Source organism: Babylonia areolata, chromosome 17, assembly GCF_041734735.1.
Source record: "Babylonia areolata isolate BAREFJ2019XMU chromosome 17, ASM4173473v1, whole genome shotgun sequence".
NCBI classification, from domain to species: Eukaryota; Metazoa; Mollusca; class Gastropoda; order Neogastropoda; family Buccinidae; genus Babylonia; species Babylonia areolata.
Genome location: NC_134892.1, coordinates 3284111 through 3305122, shown reverse-complemented (window position 1 = coordinate 3305122; position 21012 = coordinate 3284111). Strand labels below are relative to the sequence as shown.

At 40.5% G+C, this 21012-nt stretch overlaps 1 protein-coding gene and 1 non-coding gene across 2 annotated transcripts; both read left to right on the top strand.

Moving 5' to 3' along the window:
• The first annotated feature begins 191 nt into the window (after nucleotides 1–191).
• On the top strand, nucleotides 192–265 carry Trnai-gau (transfer RNA isoleucine (anticodon GAU)). Its single transcript has one exon. It is a non-coding gene; the product is annotated as a tRNA-Ile (tRNA).
• A 1396-nt stretch (nucleotides 266–1661) lies between these two features.
• On the top strand, nucleotides 1662–11116 carry LOC143291581 (uncharacterized). The gene is made up of 5 exons (XM_076601511.1): nucleotides 1662–2102; nucleotides 3819–4958; nucleotides 6763–6960; nucleotides 8488–8546; nucleotides 9484–11116. Exons 1-5 carry the CDS (start codon nucleotides 1820–1822, stop codon nucleotides 10681–10683), a joined length of 2880 nt encoding a protein of 959 aa, XP_076457626.1. The 5' UTR covers nucleotides 1662–1819; the 3' UTR covers nucleotides 10684–11116.
• Nucleotides 11117–21012: the final 9896 nt, after the last annotated feature.

The window sequence follows — 21012 nt, the reverse complement described above, 5'->3', positions numbered from 1 at the left end:
GCAGTGTCAGCTCGGTGGCGTACATGATTTGAAGGCGATTCTCACCGTAAATTAGATGGGGTAATCGAAGGCAAAGAGTATTATGTGTTATGAAACAAACAAAAAATAATCATCATCATCATAACACTAATCCTTGGGAGGCACGAATCTGCTTCTTGATATGAATATTAAAAAAAAACACGACTTCGAGTGGCCCGTTAGCTCAGTTGGTTAGAGCGCCGTGCTGATAACGCGGAGGTCGTGGGTTCGACCCCCATGCGGGCCATTTATGTTTTTTTTTGTTGTTGTTTTTTTCTCTCTCTCTCCAATGCGAAATGAAGCTGTTTTCTTCACTTTCCTTCGAAAAACATCCATGCCCGATGGACACTAAACCCCTTCAGTGTTGATAGATGAAGTGGAAGATTCATGATATTGTGGATAAGGCCGTGGTTATATATTTGTCTATGGGTTGAGCCCATAGTCACTCAGCTTGGGCATGGACACTAACAACTGAAATATCAGTGCCCGTGGCTTGGGTTGGAAGCCGGCTACGGGCCAAAAAGACATCCATCAAACGAGTCCCCGTCAAGTTATTACTTCGCCACCGTGACTGACAGCGGCTGGTTGAGAACTGATTTGAATTTTTATAATATAATTATGGCACGGCAGGCCGAGCTCCCAGTCATTCGAGCTTTTTTTCTTTCTTTCTGCCGTCTTCCTGGGTGCCTGCAGTCTTCCCGCGTGTCTGCCGTCTTCCTGGGTGCCTGCAGTCTTCCCGCGTGTCTGCCGTCTTCCTGGGTGCCTGCAGTCTTCCCGAGTGTCTGCCGTCTTCCTGGGTGTCTGCCGTCTTCCTGGGTACCTGCAGTCTTCCTGGCTGTCTTCCTGGGTGTCTGCAGTCTTCCTGGGTGTCTGCAGTCTTCCTGGGTGCCTGCAATCTTCCTGCGTGTCTGCCGTCTTCCTGGGTGCCTGCAGTCTTCCTGGGTGTCTGCCGTCTTCAAGTCCTGGGTGCCTGCAGTCTTCCTGCGTGTTTGCCGACTTCCTGGGTGCCTGCCGTCTTCCTGGGTGTCGGCCGTGCCGTCCGCCGGTTTCTGGGTGCCCGTGTGCCGTCTTCCTAGGTACCTGCAGTCTTCCCGCGTGTCTGCCGTCTTCCTGGGTGTCTGCCGTCTTCCTGGGTACCTGCAGTCTTCCTGGGTACCTGCAGTCTTCCTGGCTGCCTTCCTGGGAGTCTGTCGTCTTCCTCATGGATGCCGGTCTGCAGCCGGTCTTCCTGGCTGCCTCTGTGAGTCTTCCTGGCTGCCTGCAGTCTTCCCGAGTGTCTGCCGTCTTCCTGGGTGCCTGCAGTCTTCCCGAGTGTCTGCCGTCTTCCTGGGTGCCTGCAGTCTTCCCGAGTGCCTGCAGTCTTCCTAGATGTCTGCCGTCTTCACAGTAGCAGTAGCACTATGCACGCCGCTGTGTTGAAGCTACACAACCAACCCCTCCCCCCCCCCCGTTGTGTATATAGCCGACTAGGCTCCTATAACGTAAACCATCAAAGTCAAAGTCAAAGTCAAAGCTGTGTGTTCTTTATGGGTGATTCCTTGCACGTATTGAGAATTTCAGCTCCACCGGACCCTCCCACAAAAGTTTACCTGCAGGGGAAACAATCCATGCAATACATTGACGTCACACGATGGCGTCGGCATGTAAGGAAAGGGACGTGTCCACAATTTTTGCATCAGAATATAAAAAAAAATGTTTGTTGTACGAGAAACCAACTTCATTGATATGCCAGTTCTTATTTTTTGTTAATATTCCGTAATAGTCTGTATATTGTCGGTCATTTGCAGTTGTCAGTAGCAACATGGAGGAAACCCAGTGGACGAAGAACGAATTGTTTTCTTGGAACGAAGGCCGTCGCATCGTTGACCTGTGTGAATTGTCACGACAATTACTGTGTAAGAAGTGCACTTCTTTGCTCGACTTGCGTCGAACAGAGAGGGAAGCACGTTATGGACTTGCGAGTGTCCTGTACATCCTCTGCAACTGTGGAATGGTGAATGACGTTCACACAGGAAGTAAACAACACAGAGGGCCTAACAACGTACCCGAACCCGTTTATGAGGTCAACACAAAAGCATCATTAAGTAAGTGGTTGATAAACTTATCTGAAAATCTTGCATTATTGGGCTGTTTTCATATTTGTGTTTATCTTTGACATGGGTCACTAAAGGATAGATATTTGAAAAAATTGAACTGTATTGATACTTTGTGAAACAAGTATTGGTAAATGTCCCTTTAATCGTTCCTTGCGGATGCAGAACATTTCCGAGTGATGGTTACCCGTAGGTGTCGTGACTGTATAAATTCATGGATTCCTCAATTTTACAGTGGCTATTGCAATGACTGTTCATCAGAACAACTACATTATTATGTTAGGTAGCAAGGACAACTATGAACTGTAGTTCTATTTTCAATCCACAGATCAACTATTTGATTATGACCATCAGAATTAAAACGGTTTTTTTTGCCAGATTGTGACGTCCAGATATCCAAATGATATTTTGAGTAAAGTATCCATCAGTAGCTTGCTGGTAAGGTGATCACACAGGACAATGTACTTAAAAACAGTACATTAATAATTGTGACTGACACAGGGTTGCACTCAGTACAGAGAATCAGTGCACTTTATTTCCAGGCACTCTGTCACAGTGGAACAGTATCCTGGTCGAACCAAGATTATTGGATGCTATGAAAAGGAAACTGCACACTAATCACTCCACACACACTCTTTAAAACTCCGTCCTTCGCCAGTACACCCTTCCCCACACCTTCCAATGCCTCACCCATCCTTTAAACATCTGGAAACTAGACATAGCTGCCTTCCCAGTTTGAGATGGGCCTGATTCTGTACTGTTATGAATCAGGATTGGGTGTTGCCTATGCCCCATCTAAGGCTGAAGGGGGCTGGGTGGGAGTGGTGGTGCACAAGTAACGACCCACACAATCTCTCACCCCTATCCCAACCTTATTACCGTAATGTACTTTTATTATTTTTCATCTTTCTTGTTATTATTATTATTATTATTTGCCTCGGACCTTCCATTGGCAACCCCCAATGCAGCAGATTTTTCAATATTGAAGGTGGCCGCCTGTCAACAAAAGAATAGAACGAAGAAGTATAGCTTGGTTCCAGACAAAACCAATGATAGTTATTGCTTTTTTCATTGTGCAATCTTCCCTTTTATTCCAGAGTAGGAGCCACCAATGTTTTCTGTAATGACAGTCCCCAGTTGTCTGCTGGCACCAAAAACTTTTGACTGGAAACTTCTCTCCACAGACAAAAGTGGAGGATAAACTGAGGTCACAGTGAGAGCAAGGGATGACAGTCCACAGAAACTGGGACAGTTTGTCTCTGATTATAAATGATGATGATACAAACACAATGCAGACACCTGCAGTGTTGGTTATTATAATATTAAGTATGAGAAACAGTGCCATATGAAGTGTATCTGTAATGCGGATGGCACTGGACAATATGGCCCCAGTCTCCCTATTTGAGTCCATAGCAAAAAGTGGAGCTGGCTACATGCTGAAAAATGCATTATTTATCTCTTGGAGGCCTGAAATCCTCTTTTGTTTAAGTCCTACCAGTCCTCAACCTGAGACCTTAACTTCTCCATGGTGGCTTTCAGTCCATTATTATTTTGCTAACTTAATAAAGGTGCATTTTCATGAGAACATGAAGAAAGACACACAAGGAAATGTAGATATATAAATACATGTCTTTTGGTGTGTAGAAGTATTGTTGCTTTGGGCAAAAAGCTTATTGTTTTCTTTGTATGATGGTGTGATTGTTGCAGATTTGGTGATGTATGGATCAGATGCCTCCCGTATTCTCCATTTCCTGGCTCTGCTGGACATTCCTGTTCCTCCGCCCGATGACCGCTCCCTCACTGTTCCTGTCAAGGCAGACACTGACGCACATTCCCAGTCGAACAGTCTCCCCTGTGAAATGCCTCCCACATCCACATCCCCTGCCACATCTCTCTCCATTGATTCAGAAGTTTCCAAATCATGGTCTCTACTGACCACTTCACTTTCGTCGTGTGCCTATGGTTCTAGCTCTGTATTCAATTCAGTGCCTTGCATGCATCCCTTCAAACAAAACTGTGATTCTGCTAGGGTAAGTAGTGATAATTGTTACAACAATAACAATGGCTGTGATAATAGTGATAGTGTATCGCCAGTGGGACACACAGGCTTCCATAAAAGAATGAATGATGGTCTTCTTAATGATATATCAAAAATGGATAATGAAAAAAGAGAAAATTCCATAAAACGTGAAACTGGTAACAGGACAGTTCAAGAAAACATAGAAGGGAGGAGGGAGGAGGAGGACTCTGTGCCTCCCATGAAGATCAAGTCCAGGTCTCGTGACTCTCATAAAGTTAAAAAGTCTTCATCGAAGATGACTAGAAAAACCCATGCCCGAGAGCCCCTGAAACTTGTTGTTCAGAGGATTGCTCCCCGAACCAGGGCCAAATTGAAGAAGGCATCGGCTGTGGAAACTGTTGAAGAACAAAGGCGGGAAGAACTAGCAGAGAACAATGAAATAGACTTTTCAAACACAATGGAATGGTCGTCCACTGAGTCGGAACCTGAAGCAGAAACATCCCAAGACCGGGACAGCGATGCCTCCTGGCAAGGTGCAGAAAAAAGAGAACAAGAAAAGCCCAAAAGAGGTCGAGGACGTCCAAAAGGGTCAACAGACAAAGTGAAGAGAGTGCGAAGGCAGGGACCTTGCATGAACAACCCAGTGTCCAAACAAGGGAAACAAGCAGAAGGAGGCATGGAAGCCAACAGTCTTCCCAAGTGTGTGACCTGTGACAAACACTTTAACAGTTCCAAAGGCTACAATCTGCACATGAAAAGGGTGCATAGTCAAGATGGCCATAACCAAGAGGAGCACAATCAAGAACTACGAAACGCAGAGGCTAAAGGTTGGACACACCTGCTTTTTCTTTGTTGTATTTTTTTTTGGGGGGGGAACCAGGTTGCAAGCTAACTCCATGTTTCTCTGGATATACACACACAAAAATTGCCAGTTAAAAATGGATTGGTGGTATGAATTCAGTAACTTTTCTTGAAGTGGTTTGACATCTTTATTTTCCATATTATCCTCATAGAAATAATTTGTCATTTGATGACATTCTTAGGAAATAAAAACAAAATTGAATTAAAGTAAGACTTTATAAAGAATGCCAGGATGCTTACTTTTTATGTTGAGCATATATGAGGACTTTATCTTTCTATAGATTTTTAACGGGGACAGATCCATTGTTGCTGTGAATTCTGTAATACACGTAAAGTGCATGCTCCACACACAATGTCAAGTTTATTATCCTATGTGAAAGACAAGTACCTAGACTACTTTTAAGATCAAATGAAGGTGGAATTCTTAGCCTGCATTGATCTTGAATGAGGAACCTGTGAATAAGATTGTTGGTTTGTTTCGATATATAATACATTTTAATTTTATGTACCTGTACATTTATTTACCTGTGTACTGGCTTGATTTACCTGTGTACTTTATATTTACATGTGTAGTGGGTGCTGAGATGTACAGAGCTTTTGTTTCAAGTTATGTCCCTTTAAGAGGCAAAATTTACTGTTTTTAGTTTGCCATTGAAAATTTCTTGCCTCATTTACAGTGTGAGATATCATCACATCTTATGACACAGTGTTTGAGGAGTGTGTGTTATTATCACATCTTATGACACAGTGTTTATAAACATTGTGTTATTATCACATCTTATGACACAGTGTTTATAAATGGTTTGTGTTATTATCACATCTTATGACACAGTGTTTATAAACAGTGTGTGTTATTATCACATCTTATGACACAGCGTTTAAGGAGTGTGAGTTATTATCACATCTTATGACACAGTGTTTAAGGAGTGTGTGTTATTATCACATCTTATGACACAATGTTTAAGGAGTGTGTGTTATTATCACACCTTACCATACAGTGTTTAAGGAGTGTGTATTATTATCACATCTTATCACACAGTGTTTAAGGAGTGTGTGTTATTATCACATGACACAGTGTTTAAGGAGTGTGTGTTATTATCACATCTTATGACACAATGTTTAAGGAGAGTGTGTTATTATCACATCTTACCATACAGTGTTTTAGGGAGTGTGTGTTATTATCACATCTTATGACACAGTGTTTAGAGAGTGTGTGTTATTATCACATCTTACCACACAATGTTTTAGGGAGTGCATGTTATTATCACATCTTATCACATAGTGTTGAGGAAGCATATGCTGTCAATATCATCACATCTTATCACACAGTGTTTTAAGGAACAAAAGTTATTGTTGTTTTACCAAATTTGAAAACTTTCCTCGTTTACATTGTGTGTCATCATCACATCTTACCACATAGTGTTTGAAGAATGTTCACCTGGCTTCTTGACCATTTTGTATCATCTTGAGCAAAACTCATTGTCCTTAATTTAATATTCACCTATCCTTGTGACCATTTTGTATCATCATAAGCTAAAATCATTGTCCTTGATCTAATACTCATCTAGCTTCATAACCATTTTTCTATTTTCATGAGCAAGTTATTGTTCTTGTTTTAATATTCACTTCATGACCATTTGTATCATCATGAACAAAAGTCTTTGTTCTTGATTCAGAGTCTTTGATCTGATTTATTACCTACCTAGGTTCATGACCATTTTGTATCCATTATTACTTACTATCATCATTGAATCTTTGTCCCTCAACCAGCCCCCCTGGGCCCCCAGGACGACAAACGTCAGCGAGGGAAGCGGGGGAGCAAGGCGCAGGTTCCTCTGTGGCAGACGGTGAAGGAGGAGAAGGTGACGGACTCACTGTACATGTGTCCTGACTGCAGTCTGCTCTACTCCCAGGCCAGCTGTCTGATCGTCCACCTCAAAAAGGCTCACCAGAGGGAAACCACTCAAGGTTGGTTGTTGTTTTGTTTTTGTTAAAAAAAAACAACTTCTATTTTAAACATGTTGATTTAATTATTTATCAGTATATTTATGATAAACCACCTCAGAAGGCTCGCCAAATGGAAACCAAGGGGTTTTTTTTTCTTTTTAATTTTCTATTCTAAGCATGTTGATTTAACTATTTATCAGTTTATATATCATCAACCACCTGAAGAAGGCTCACCAGACAGAAACCGCTCAAGGTTGTTTTTTTTGGAGGGTTTTTTTGGTTTTTTTTTTACTTTTCTTAGCATGTTCCTTTAATTATTAATTAGTATGCATATCATCAATAACCTCAAGAATGCTCACCATACGGAAATCACTCAAGGTTTTTAGATAAAAGCTGTATTCCAAGAATGTTCATTTAATTATCAGTCAGTATACGTAACATCATCCACTTCAAGAAGACTCACCAGATGGAAACCACTCAAGGTTGTTTTTTTGTTTTGTTTGTTTTTTCTTTTTAATTTTCTTTTCAAAGCATGCTGATTTAATTATTAATCAATATATATATATATATATATATATATACATTCAGTCTCCTCAAGAAGGGTCACCAGATGGAAACCACTCAAGGTTTTTCTTCTTCTTTTTAATTTCCTATTCTAAGCATGTTGATTTAATTATTTGTCAGTTTATATATCATCAACCACCTCAAGAAGACTCAGCAGACGGAAATGACTTAAGGTTTAAAAAAAAAAAAAAAAAAAAAATTCCAAAGATGTATATTTAATTATCAGTCAGTATATATATCATCGTCCATCTCAAGAAAGCCCACCAAACAGAAACTACACAAGGTGAGGGTTTTTTGTGTGTGTGTTTTGTTTTTTTTTAATTCCAAGGATGTTCATTTAGTTATCAATCAGTATATATATCATCGTCCACCCCAAGAAGGCTCACAAGATGTAAACCACTCAAGGTGGTTAGTTTGTTTCATTTTTTAAAGTTTAAAAAAAAATTTATTTCAAGGATGTTGCATTAATTATTAATCTGTGTTTCCATAACCATGATCAATCTCTAAAAGGCTCATCAGGCAGAGCCACTCAAATTTTGATTTTTTTTTTTTTCATTCCAGTGGTGTTGTATTAATCATTAATCAGTGTGTTTCCACATTCAGTAATCCTGCTTGTTTTTGGATCATAATGACAATAATATGACGATAATATCCAATACTGTTTCAGAGTTTTGATCATAATTATAATTGACGAAAAATGGTAGAGACAGGCACTCAAGTTTTTAAGTTTTAAGTTTTTTTTTGGGGGGGGTTATTTTCATTTTTATTTTATTTCAAGGATGTTGTATTTATCATTAATCAGAATGTTTCCACATTCAATGGTCTTGCTTATTTTTTCGTCATAATGACCTATCCAGTGTTGTAAAGTTTCGGAGTTTTGAGCGTTCTTCTTCTTATTATTATTGAAGAAAAATGGAAGGAGACAGGGCACAGTCTCCCCGTTTCTTTGACTGACTGTATGTGTGTGTGTGTGTGTGTGTGCAGTGGAGTCGTACGGTATTCCTTTGGAGGGCAGCGTCATGAAACTGAAGCGAGTCTGGAAGGTAGGATTGGTGGGATGACTTGATTTCTGATCTGCTCTGTAGCATTTTTCATTTCTTTCTGTCATTCTGTTTCTGTCTTGTTTATGTTTGGTTTTTGTTGGTCTTCTCAATGGGAGAATGAACTCATTGAACAGAAGCATGTTTCGCGCGCGCGCGGTGTGTGTGTGTGTGTGTGTGTAACTGAGAGAAAGTGAAAGAGAGAGAGAGAGGGAGAGAGAGAGAGAGAGTTTTTAATTCATTTTAGTCAGTTTTTCCCCACACATACTTAACAGATGCAAACAGAGAAGGGCAAAAAAAGGGAGATAAAAAGAAACAGTGCAAACCAGCACAGGCATAAAATGATAAAGAAACATTGACATTATTATTAACAATAGTTGCACTTGCGTGAAGAGAAAAATAGAAAACAACACCAAAAAAACAACAACAAAAACACAAAAAAACCCACAAAAAACAAGAACAACAAAAACTACACAAAGTGATAAAATGCATTCAAACAGACCATCCTCATCATAACATACCATACTCTTCCCACGACTGTACAGCATCGTACTGTATTTTACGATATAATACAATGCAGTGCAGTGCAAAGCAAAATAGCATAATCAGTCCAACACAACACAATACAATACAGTTAGTGATACAATTCAATGCAATGCAATATATAAAGCAAAATGAGACAACAACAACACAGTACAATACAATTCAGTTCAGTGCAATAGAATGCAACTCAGTACAATACAATGCAATGCAGTGCAGTACAATTCAGTGCAGTGCAATGCAATGCAATATATATAGCAAAATAACACAATCCAGTCAAACACAACACAGTAGAATACAATTAAATACAACACAACACAGCACAACACCACAGGACACACCAGGACCTATGAACCATCAACCATTTCAATTTGTCCCCCCCACCCCACCCACCCCCCAGGGAGACAGCGACCACGTACGCACGTGCTACCAGTGCCTGAAGTGTGACGCCATCATCCATCACCACCGCAAGTTTGCCCAGCACATCCGCGTGGGGGCCGACGGGCAGGTGACCTGTGAGGCGCTGTGCCCCGAGGGCAAGGGGCTGCGGTCCTATCAGCGCACCTTGTTCCTGAAGGGCCACAGGAACTACCTGTGCCACACCTGCGGGGCCTCCTTCACGGAGAGGGACACCTTCCATCACCACATCGAGACGCACGGGGAGGCAGTGGCCGCCAAGAAGTACCGGTGCCAGTTCTGCCCCTACTCGGCCACACGGCAGCTGAGGATGGTCAACCACGTGATGAGCAAGCACAGCTCGGCGCCGCGGCCCCGCCCCCACGTGTGCGAGCAGTGTGGGAAGGGCTTCTTCAACAGGAACATGCTGAGCCAGCACACGATGGACGTGCACGTCCGGGAGAAGCGCTACCAGTGCCACCTGTGCCCCAAGGTGTTCTTGCGCCGACACAAGCTGACCGTGCACGTGCGGCTGCACTCGGGCGTCAGGCCCTTTGCATGCGACAGCTGCGGGCAGACCTTCACGGCCGCCTACAACCTCAAGGTGCACCAGAGGCTGCACACAGGGGAGAAGCCCTACTGCTGTGCCCACTGCGAGGCCGCCTTCGCCCAGAAAAGCAGCCTGGACGTGCACATGAAGAAGCACGGCCTGGGGCCCACCCGGCGGTCCAAAAACACCTGCCAGGCCTCGTCCCGCCCCACCTCTCCCCCCCACTCCATCACAGCCGGCGCCTACCCGCCCACATCCCAGACAGCAACCACACCCCTCCCTCCCTCTCCCAGAGCAAAGACACCCCCACCACCATCCCCACCATCTTCACAAGTGCCCCCAGTCACGGACTGCACAGACTTGCAGAAGAGAGAATCTCCTCTGGCACAGTACTCTCCGGTGCAGCCCTCCCCCCCACCTCCCCCACCCCTGGTTCCCATGGACTTCCCCCTGCACCAGCAGGTGGAGCCACAGCAGGCAGGTGACTTTCACCACCACCCCACAGTGGAGGCTGGCTCCCCCCCACACCCACTCCGTCTGGAGTCTGAGGCAGCCCAGCACCCTCGGGTGGAGTCGTACATGTACCCAGGCCACAGTGGGGTAGTGTTTCCTGGTCTGCCGAGTACATCCTACCCTTTCTACCCAAACCTATGAGGGGGCCAACATGTCAGCATTCAAGCCAGCTTTTCTGAGATGGCTACAAAGTTTTCTGTGTCAGTTTCTGAAGGAGCCATCATTGCGTTTGGACAAATTCATATATGCTAAGCATAATCTGCTGGGCAGATACCTGATCAGCATCATAACCCAACACGCTTAGTCAGGCCTTAAGTGCATGTGTAAATATTTGTGTACCTGTATGATTTTTTCCAACAGAATGTTTGCCAGGTAACAACACTTACGTTGTCATGGGTTCTTTTTCTGTGCACCAAGTGCATGCCACACACGGGACCTCTGTTCTTCACATTGTTAGAATGATTGGGAGCTCAGTTTGATTGTCCAGTCAAATTTGGGTGAAAGGGTCAAATTTGGGTGAAAGGTGGATTGATAACTGAATAGCAGATACACATGTGCAGCTTTGTCTTTTGTCTTAAGAATATTGGTATCCTTGTTTGTTTTTTTTCTTTTTGACAGGCATATCAGCCAGATGGTTGGAGCATTGGACTTTGGTTCTGGGGATCTTATGCCTGACCCCAGTATCAGTGCCTGATGGGTTAAATCAGTGCTTGGGGAGGGGGTTAAAGAACAAGAAAGCTGTTATTATCCAGTGTATTGCAGTTCAGAATCAGGAATTGCACAAATGTTCACTCTCAGTACAGGCTGAAATACAGATAGCATCTGCATTATTGCTTTTCTTTTTTGTGGGTTTTTTCCCCCAGGGAATGTTGCTAACCTGGTAGCGCTTCCTGAAAAAAGGAGGACGGGAGTGATAGGGGCTAACTCATGTTTCTGACAAAGTTTCTCTTCACCCTGTGATTGATAGTGGCTGAGACTCTGCAGACAAGGCCGATGATTGGTGAGAATCACTGCCAAGGACACTGCTTGAAATGACTGTGGACGGGCGCAATAGCCGAGTGGTTAAAGCGTTGGACTGTCAGTCTGAGGGTCCCGGGTTCGAATCACGGTGACGGCGCCTGGTGGGTAAAGGGTGGAGATTTTTAGGATCTTCCAGGTCAACATATGTGCAGACCTGCTAGTGCCTGAACCCCCTTCGTGTGTATATGCAAGCAGAAGATCAAATACGCACGTTAAAGATCCTGTAATCCATGTCAGCGTTCGGTGGGTTATGGAAACAAGAACATACCCAGCATGCACACCCCCGAAAACGGAGTATGGCTGCCTACATGGCGGGGTAAAAACGGTCATACACGTAAAAGCCCACTCTTGTGCATACGAGTGAACGCAGAAGAAGAAATGACTGTGTTTCTCTCCTGTGTCAGTCAATGGTGCAATCAGGAAACAGTAGTATGGCTGTGTGAATGATAATGAAAGGTATGGCGCCTGTTCACTTCGGTTGTCTGAATGGTAGTCGTGTGAAGACACGACTTCTGAGTGGTTGGCTTAGAAACCGTGAAAGAAGTGACTTATGGGAAAGGTTTAGATCAGCGTTATTCATTGAACCAACCTGTACAAAGGAGCAGTCCATATATGCAACAACAACAACAACAACAACAACAACGACAACAAAGAAAAAGAAAGAAAAGAAAATTAAAGCAGTTTCTTTTATCTTTTGGATTCAAGCCTAGCACGTAACTCAAGACTCTGTATTGGCTTCAAATGGTAGCATTGGGCATGTGCATGGGGTTTTAAGAAATGGTACCAGTCACCAGCCACTCCACACAACCTAAAATAGGAAAATCAGGAAAATGAGGACATTCATAAAGCCTGACGTTTTTGCTGTTTGCACAGGTTTCCTCATCCTTCCAGCAGCCACATGTCTGGGTTTTTTTTTTATCATTGTCCTTTTCAGTTTTGTTGTTGTGAGTGAGAAGAGGGAGAAGTGATGATGATGGCACAAAATCCCCATATAATGGGCTTTGAGCACTTCACATGAAAAAACATGTATGCATTTTTCCATTATAGCATACAGCAGCACATGAAGACAACATGTATGCAGTTGTCCATTATAGCATACAGCAGCACATGAAGACAGCATGTATGCAGTTGTCCATTACAGCATACAGCAGCGCATGAAGACAACATGTATGCAGTTGTCAATTACAGCATACAGCAGCACATGAAGACAACATGTATGCAGTTGTCCATTGCAGCATACAGCAGCACATGAAGACAACATGTATGCAGTTGTCCATTATAGCATACAGCAGCACATGAAGACAACATGTATGCAGTTGTCCATTATAGCATACAGCAGCACATGAAGACAACATGTATGCAATTGTCCATTATAGCCTACAGCAGCACATGAAGACAACATGTATGCAGTTGTCCAGTATAGCATACAGCAGCACATGAAGACAACATGCATGCAATTGTCCATTATAGCCTACAGCAGCACATGAAGACAACATGTATGCAATTGTCCATTACAGCACACAGCAGCACATGAAGACAACATGTATGCAATTGTCCATTATAGCCTACAGCAGCACATGAAGACAACATGTATGCAGTTGTCCATTATAGCATACAGCAGCACATGGAGACAACATGTATGCAATTGTCCATTATAGCCTACAGCAGCACATGAAGACAACATGTATGCAATTGTCCATTACAGCACACAGCAGCACATGAAGACATGCAGGAGAAGAAAAAATAAGGAAGAAAAACATTACATACACCAAGACAGTACTGCAAATTATGATAGCAAGGTTTAAGATATACACCTATATGTACTTTCTGTATGAAAACAAATGTACAGCTGTAATGTAGTAATTTGTATACAATGATTATATGTCACAATGTGAACTGGCTTGATTGAATATTTACTTAACTGAATTATATATTTTCCATATCAAAGTACCAAGTATATTACAAATGTTATTTTTAGATGTCCTAATATTTGCTTAACTGAATAATGTATGTTCCATATTAAAGAACCAAGTGTATTACAAATGTTACTTTTAGATGTAGTATTTGTATTCCATAATGTACATTGCTTTTGACTAAATATTAAATGGTTGAAATGGCATTGGCTTTGAACGTACACCTGGCTAAAATTATTTACTTTCAGTGTCAAGGAATCAAGTATATAAGAGAACTCAGTATTATTCAGATGTAATTATTATATACCATATGTATACTGATTTCGGCGTAATGTTGAATACGTAAAGGGTTGAAAAAAATGGGGTCAGATAATTTTGTGATTTGTGTTCTTCTGTTTTATTACATTACTCTTTTGTCACAAGAGACATCTCTGTGTGAAATTCAGGCTGCTCTCCTCGGGGAAAGTGTGTCGCCACAGTGCTGCTCCACCTCATATTTTACTCTTTTTTTTTCCTGCCTGCACGTGTATCTGTTTTTGCAATCAGAGTGGATTTTTCTACAGAATTTGGCCAGGGATAACCCTGTTGTGTTGCTGTGGGTTCTTTAACATGTGCTAAATGCATACTACATGCAGGACCTTAGTTTATCGTCTCATCCGAGATGGAGGTGGAGAAAATACCGGCAAGTGTGGGGTTTGATCCCAAGTGTTTAGATACTCTCATTTCCTGTGTAATCACGTTGCCACAAGGCCACCAATCCACTGGTTTTTACTGGTGGTCTAGTATATGGAAGCAAGTGTTTAAAACCTCTTGATTGCCTTAGGACGTAGCACTTGCATCAATGGTGATGTCACTGATGACATTATCAGTATCAGTATCAGTAGCTCAAGGAGGCGTAACTCCGTTCGGTCAAATCCATATACGCTACACCACATCTGCCAAGCAGATGCCTGACCAGCAGCGTAACCCAACGCACTTAGTCAGGCCTCTAGAAAAAACAAAAAATTAATGAAAAAAAAAAAAATAATGATGATAATGATATTAAAATAAATATATATTTAAAAAAAAATAAAAATAAAAATAAAAATCACATTATCAAAAGAAGGGAAATATCTTTTCGAGGTTGAAAGTTCACACATTATATCTCTGGACCATTTTCTGAGTTTTTGGCTAATTGTTCTGGATATTGATTTATGACTCAAAATATTCTTTCTTTTTTTTTTCCCAACAGTCAAAAGGTTTTAAATGCACAAGTCTGAATATCAAAACATACACACTGTTGTAATACAATTGTGATCACATTTTTGGACCATGTATATTTGAATATATGTATTTGGATGCAACATTAACATAATGCAACAGCAGCACTTTAGAATGTTTTACATATATTAAATATTTCCTTTTTTCCCCATGTAATTATTCAGGGAGTGATAATTTTCTTTTACTCTGTTTTCTTTTAACCTTTATGAATTGCACTTGTTTTGTATTATACTTTCTTGTGATATCCTGGTGTATTACAGAGTTTTCTTTGTGAATTTATTGATTATTGGTTTTGTTTTAAATTGAGTTAATTTTTTTAAAGGAGTTCAATTCTTCTATTTCATATCATTATACTGCATTTGATTTTGATTTTTTTGTTTTGTTTTATTTGATTTTACTAGTCTTTCTGTTATGTTTGAATTTTTTGGGGGGGTGTTGTATTTATTCTGTATGTTTAAAAGATACATACATTTTACAGCACAAATTATAATGCCCTGCTATTGACTGATAAGGTATTGTTGAACTGATTTAAAATGAACTGAAGAAGAAGACAAAACTGTGTTCATGGATTTGATGCCTCATGAAAACATCATTTCAAAACTGTTTTATCTGCAACACATGGATTATACACAGATAATATAGTTTGTTTAATGGACTGTGTTTTACTTTTTTTTTTATACAGATATATTTTTAATGGGCAGAATATTACTGTTGTTGATACAAATGAGTATACTGTTTTACATTAGTTGTTTCCATTGTTGTTACTCTTTGGTTTTAGCTTTGTATTGCTGAACCCAGTGCTGACATTTCCCAACTCACACCATGTTTTTGGTGGTTGTTTTTCTGTTTTTGATGGACTTCCTTTTCTTCATCTTTTCATTTTATTTGTCACAGAAATGCAGTGTCGTGGTATTAATACTGACACTTGAAGTGATAAAACTATTTCCCAAACATAGTGAGGCCTTTCAAATGGAATTATAGACATTGTTACACAGTGTGTTTGGGCAGAGGGGTTGGTGTTCCAAGATTCTGAAGTTGTATTGTATTGTTTTACACTTTGTCACAAAAGATTTCTGTGTGTGAAATTCAGGCTGCTTTCTCTGGGAAGAGCAAGTTGCTGCAGTGCAGAACCAACTTTTATTTTTCTCCTTCTTTTCCTGGGTGCAAGTCTATTGCTTTTTTTTGTCATACTGAATTTTTCTGCAGAATTTTGTCAGGGACAATTCTTTTGTTGCTGTGGGTTCTTTTACATGCACTAAGTGCATGCTACACATGGGACCTCAGTTTATCATCTCATCTGAATGACTAGCACCCAGACCAGTACTCAAGATCTAGTGGATGGGTAGAACATACCGCTGAGTGTTGGGTTCAATCCTGTGCTCTCAGATTCTCTGGCTTCCTAGGTGGATGTGTTAGCACCAGGCCATCTTTCAATGAGGTCACCTTTCATTAGAATAAACTGAAGTCCCGTACTCACGCAGTGAATGATAATGATAATTCAATTTATACTGTGCTTTTCTGTGTAAAATACGCTTTGTTGTGCTGTGCAGTGTAGATACTGACATGTAAAACAAGCATTTAAACACTAAAACGGCAACTTAATGCATGACCTATCACAGACAGCCAACCAAACACTCAAACACTGATTAACATGCAGTTACAAACAAAAATTACTGTATACACCCAGGCAGAAGATTGTTTATACAGGACTCTCGCAGCACACTCTCTGTGGAGAGCAGTCAGAGTTCCACACTGAGAACCCACTCATGACAAGAAAGGTGTACAAAAGACCCGCTTATATTCAAACATACAATAATATCCAAATGGATGAATAAAGATGGATTGTATTGTATTGCATCATATTGTATTGTATTGTTTTATATTTTATTGCTTTATCTTGTGTTGTACATTACATTACATTTTATGCATACTCATCACCTAAAAATAAAATGTTGACTATAACTAACAAACAGAAACTCTCCCTGTTAGTAAATGAATAGACTAACATCTGTCGTGATAGAAGGTCAGCACATAGTATGGACAACATCCTTTGGAGCTCAAGAACTTAGCTTGTGTTACCATGTTAACAGTGCACAAACGTGTGTGTGTGTGTGCGTGTATGCGAGTGCATGCCTGTATTGTTTCTCAAAAGAGTTCTGTTTCTGTTACTGTATGATCTTATTAAAGGTTTTGTATACATATTTGACATTAATTATGATTTGTGTGTGTGTGTGTGTGTGTGTGTTATAGCTAAGTTATGCTTCTTCAAACCGTAAATTACATACAGATCTGCATTCTATCTCTTCCTTGTTTTGTACTTAACACGGGTCAACCACAGACTTTGGTTCTTGCTGTTCATTTTTGACTGGTCGAGTCTGCATCAGGCCAGACAAACGTGTCACGTGTTTAAGGACACTGTTCAACATGGTCACCAATGTCATGATACTTTACAACATGAAGAAGATCAATAACATCATTTTTATAGTTAAACTAACCGCTCACATCACAATCCAAGAACAATTTTCACCACTCAAATCCCCATCCAGCAGCATGTTCCGTTTCTTTTTTATTCCCAGGTCAAGAGCAATTCTTTCTGCCGTCTTTTTGTTGTTATTGCAATATCAGTTTGAATTCTGTACTGACCAAACACCATCAAAACATTGCTTTTACATACTCACAAAGGTCTTGTTAGTCCGAATCAATGAAGATCACCAATACAAATTCATCACAGTGAATCATAGGTTGTTATAATTGATGTTTTTGCTCTGTTTGTCATTGTGTGTGCTCCTATGTTTATGTGTGTGATTGTGTGCATGTGTGTGTAGGTACATGTGTGTGTGTGTATGTACCTGTGTATGTGTGTGTGTGTGTGTGTGTGTGTGTGTGTGTACCTGTGTGTGGGTGTGTATGTGTGTGTGTGTGTACCTGTGTGTGTATGTGTGTGATCTTGTGCCCAGGAAGGAGCTGGCATTCACTTCGATCACAACACATGATTGTTATGGAACTTGTTTTTGGTCATTCTTTTTTTTTCCCCTTTTTTTTTTAAATTGTAATTACAGGTATCTGATGGTGCCTGCACAAGCAACTATCAAAAATCAGAAGTACACAAATGTTGAATGATAAAATAGAGCATGAAAATATTCATGTATTTCCTGCTTTCTAACACATGTATTTGTAAAAACTCACTTTAAGGTATTAATGTTGCTGCCTTTAACAACTGATGCTGTGAAATAATTTTCATTGTTATTTTCTTTCTTTCTTTCTTTTTTTTTTTTTACTGTACACATTAGAGAGGTGGGTTTTGTCACAGGTCCAATTTGTTTTCTCTGTGTGGGTGAATGAATGTTACGTTGTATTCTGTTGCATTGTAATGATGACTTTTTGTCCACCTGTGTGAAATTCGGGCCTGTCTCCCTGAGAGAGGAGTGCATTGCCACAGTGCAGGGCCACCCTTTTATTTTTCTGCCAGCAAGTTATCTGTTTTTTTCAATTAAAGTGGATTTTTTCTACATAATTTTGCCAGGGACAAACAACCATTTTGTTGGCGTGGGTTCTTTTACATGTGCTAAATGCATGCCACACATGGGATCTCACTTTATCATCTCATCAGAATGACTAACATCCAGACCACCACTCAGTGTTTGGTGGAGGGGGAGAAAATAGTGCCAAGTATGGAATTGATCTTGTGCGCACAGATTCTTTCGCTTCCGAGGCAGACCTCTAGGCCAGCACTCCTTGTGTATATTTAGTCATCTGTGTGCTTGGATCATTTTGCCCTTGATGTGCAGTGTGTCTGTGTGTGATGCAAGATCTTCCAGTGATGTGCAAAGAGTGAGTGCGTATGTGTTCAGTTAATTGCTGGTGATGTTTGGTGACTTTCACTTTATAAATTCCAGTATATTTATACTTTCTCATGCCTATGCTTCAGCATATATAATTTCTGTCAAGAGGGAGAAATAAAACACACACAAAAAACAACAACAAAAGAAAACAATAAACAAGAATGAAACCTGATTTTGGTGCTGTTCCTGTGTGTCTGTATGTCTCTTGGTAAAACAACAACAAAAAACTCATAGGATCTAAAGGATTTATTTATTTATTTATTTGTTTTTGTTTTGTTTGGGGAGGGGTGTGAAGATGGGAGGGAGATTATAGGTGTTCCTACACTGACTCGCTCCTTTTGTTTGTTTGTTTGTTTGGATGATTTTAAGAACATTTTAAGTTAATAAAAATCCATATGAAAGAAATGAAGTTAGCACCTAGATTTTTATTATCATTCCTGTTCATCTATCTCTAAAAAAAAAAAAAAAAAGAAAAGGGAAAAAAAAAGACAATGAAGGTAACAATAATGATAATGAAAAATAAAAAGATCAGCCTGTCATCTCCATGAACTTGAGATTTTAAATCAGGGTTGCCAGGTATCCCACAGCCATTATCACATGTTTTTGTCGCAGCAGATTTCTCTGTGTGTGACAGTACAGGCTGCTGCAGGTGCAGCACCACCACCCCTTTTTTTTTCTTTTTTTTCTTTTTCTTTTCTTTTGCTGTCTGCAAGTGTATTTGTTTTACTGTCAAAGTGGATTTTTCTACAGAATTCTGTCAGGACAACTCTGTTGTTGCAGTGGGTTCTTTTTGTGTGTGCTATACGCGGGACCTCGATTTATCATCTCATCTGAAGGACTAGCATCCAGACCACCACTCAGGACTTTTTTCTGTCAAAAAAAAAAGACAAAAAAAAGACATCAGTGACAGACTTAGGGCCAAAAAATGAATAACCACAGATTCAGTCTAACAAAGAAAAAAACAAAACAAAACAAAAAAAGAACACACTCCTAAACAGCCATTTTGGTGTCATACACTGCACCATGTCAAACTGATGCAAACTAGGCCTATCGGTTTGCTCTGTTTGGCCAAATTTTGCGCGGCTGTGCATTTTTTCGTTATAAATATGTAATATTAACTTGATTTATATGGTACCTTTCTATGTAAAACATATTCAGTTGTGCTGTACAAAATACAAAAAGGTGACTTGTAAAACATGCCTTTAGACACAAAAATGGCTAATTACATGCATAACCCAGCATTGGTATCCAATCACAGTGATTCACACCAAAAGTAATAAACATACATTTTCAGTGACACACCCACACAAAACAAGATAACGGTCAACAAGCATCCGAACATCTCAAGGAGGCACGACTTCTACAAGTTATTTGATGACACAAAATTGTTCTGTTCCTTAAAGATACAATTAAATTTCCAATTTTGATTCTCCGCCTGTCTGTCTTGAAAAGGTCTCAAAGCCAGGCGAGCCAAACTCATGCCCGAAGCCGCTTTCCGTGAAAGGATAGAGAAAGAGGGAAGCGGTCGGGTCTCTCTCTCGGGGGTGAACTGACCGAGCAATTCGCGTAACTCGCGCCGCGCCGCTGTACGACTATGTAGCCAGCTTGTCTCACGATCAGTTGGTTCCTTTTATTCCTTTGGAATATGAAACGTTTTATTTTCATTAAACTTGCATATTACCAATAGATGTTACAAGTTTTAGATGTAACATTTTGATCACTTAGTTTTTACATATTTATTTAGCAAACAACCCGATTCTTTGTGAAAACAAAGTAAATATCAATAAAGATTTATAAAAGCTGAAGTGATATTTCTTTTTTACTGGGTGAAAGGTGGGCAAATTTTCGCTCTGGAGAAAGGAATAAAATACGTCTTCATAAAACACACCATAACAAAATTAAACGCATATAACCTGATTGTTATTTTGTATAGAATTCACATCTTTATCATTTCTTATTTTGGGGGAAAAGGGGTGGGGTGTGGGGTAAAAGTTCTGGTTTGAAGTGATTTAGCCAAGGGACAGAATACGGTATGATTGAACATCGCTCGAGTTAAAAAGAATAATTACGAAATCATTTCCAACTGTTCCATTCCATCATAATTTTCAATTAAGTGTTACTCACAGTTCCACGTAAAATACTCAGGAACGTACATGGAAGCATATACGCCGATTTTAAGTCGGAGAAAGTCTCTTCCCGATATTTGATTCACATGGAAGGGACATAACGTCTTAGCCACAGTATAATACTCTCCCCTGACAGTCCGCCTTCGATTCAACGTCTTTTCACTTTCAGTGATGTCAGACGTGTGTGTGTGTGTGTGTGTGTGTGTGTGCGCCGGTGTGCTGTGTGTGTGTGTGTGTGTGTGTGCCGGTGTGCAGTGTGTGCCAGTGTGTGTGTGTGTGTGTGTCAGTGTGTGTGTGTCAGTGAGTGTG